The sequence below is a fragment of the Pundamilia nyererei genome, unplaced genomic scaffold (genome assembly GCF_000239375.1).
Source record: "Pundamilia nyererei isolate P.nyererei 1_Seehausen unplaced genomic scaffold, PunNye1.0 scaffold00037, whole genome shotgun sequence".
Classification (NCBI taxonomy): Eukaryota; Metazoa; Chordata; class Actinopteri; order Cichliformes; family Cichlidae; genus Pundamilia; species Pundamilia nyererei.
The window spans coordinates 3505476-3507281 of record NW_005187438.1 but is presented as its reverse complement, the minus strand read 5'-3'; the positions used below and the strand labels follow the sequence as shown (position 1 = coordinate 3507281).

The following is a 1806-nucleotide window of genomic DNA, read 5'->3' as shown; positions in this document are numbered from 1 at the left end:
GATGCTTTGTATCCACTGTACACTTCAGTTTAGTGGTTATATTGTTAGCAGTATCATTTAAGGTGAATCGGATCCCCACATTTGTCACAAGACATACAGATTTACTGGTTTTCCATTTGGAGCCTTGTGTAGATGTGACACAGTAGGTGTGGATTACAGTTCAGTTTAACTGAGCAAATCAATCTAGCCCCTATGCTTGGCACACTCACCTCCATAGTGGTCAGGTTGCATCGATGGGTTCCAGCAAACCAGCCATCAGTGGAGCACTGGTCGATATCAACATCCTGTAGATTAATGTCCACTCGAACCACTCCCCTGCAAGATGGAAGGACATTAAAAGAGATCTATTAGGGTCATTTCTACCTCCATGTTTTTATCCTTGGACTCAACTAGAGCTTTACATGATTTCCTAACATTTTGCGATTTGATTGTTATGGTGAACAGCTGTGGAATTGAAGCACTTTGAAATTATATCATTCTTTCTTAAGCATATTGTATATCAGAAAAGTTGAGAGTGTGGAGGTTTGAATGCAAAACAAGGCCATTAGTTCAGGCAGAAAAAGTTCACAACATAAATGTGAAAACCAACACACATGAAAAAAGATCAAGTGCAAAAAAGGAAGCACAACAGACGCTTCCCTGTGACGATGGGACTATTTATACACACAGGTCTGATTGGACAGTAGAACACACGTGGTATAACTAACAAAGGACATGACAGAAAACTCATCTTCAAATAAATCAGAAAGTAACAGAAAGAAAACAAAGAATCACTGAGGGAACTACTAAAAGAAACAATGAAATGAACCAAAACACAGGATGTAAAACTGAAACTTGGCATTACAAAAAAACACAAGAAACAACAGGAAGCAAATACTCAAAAATGGACACAAAAAATAAAGCTTGTAATCTGCTAGAATAAAGAAATCAAAACAAGAACCGAAACATTCAACAAACACAAAAATCAAAACTTGAAACATTTGGAACAACAATAAAACCTCAAGTCTAAACTCAATTATATTTGCAAGGAAATCAAAACCCGAAAACAACAAAAAGACCACGGAGTAAACAAAGTGTAGTAAAGCCAACTAAAACCCACTGTTGAAGAAAGTCATTTACCCTTTTGTTGATTTATTGATTGAGTGATTGATTGATTTGTGTCAGACGGGATTTTTTTGGATGGTTTTCTAAATAGAAGCTTTTCAAATTAAAAGAGTTGAACTGAGGAAGGTAGATAAAGCAAGTACATTATGAGCTGTATGTTATTGTCTGATCTACAAATTTCACTTAAAAGTATAGTAAAGTTACACCAGCGGTCCCCGACCTTTTTAGCGCCACGGACCAGTTTATGTCCGACAATATTTTCATGGACCGGCTTTTAAGGTGTTGCGGATAGATGCAACAAAATAAAACCAGTACCGGTACCAAAAAAAAGGAAGATTTATTCATAACACATGGGAAAAGACCCAGGGAAACTGAGTTAACGATAAGGATTCTAAAGAATAACGCTAAAAAACTATAAAAACCCTGAAAACCATAAATTTCACACGCGAGGATTAACTCTCGCGGCCACTGAGCCGGTACCGGTCCGTGGCCCGTGGGTTGGGGACCGCTGAGTTACACTACCTTAAAATCCTCAACATGTAATTGCACAAACCTGTACTTGGAATCTTAACTGAAATTTTAATAGGTTCTAACATGTTATAAAGCAAAAACAGACATTTGTCTGCCTCATGTCTCATCTCTTCTTCCTAAGAAAGAAATCAGTCTGACAGAGATGCAATTAGCCGTGCACTACATCACAAC

At 37.6% G+C, this 1806-nt stretch overlaps 1 protein-coding gene across 1 annotated transcript in view; it reads right to left on the bottom strand.

The window, feature by feature from the left end:
• The window catches only part of gpr158a (G protein-coupled receptor 158a), a 92364-nt gene that overhangs the window by 67235 nt on the left and 23323 nt on the right, over nt 1-1806 (bottom strand). Inside the window, exon 2 of the mRNA XM_013910161.1 lies at nt 210-315. Within this exon, the coding sequence (XP_013765615.1) occupies nt 210-315 (106 nt within the window). The remainder of the gene's footprint in view (nt 1-209; nt 316-1806) is intronic.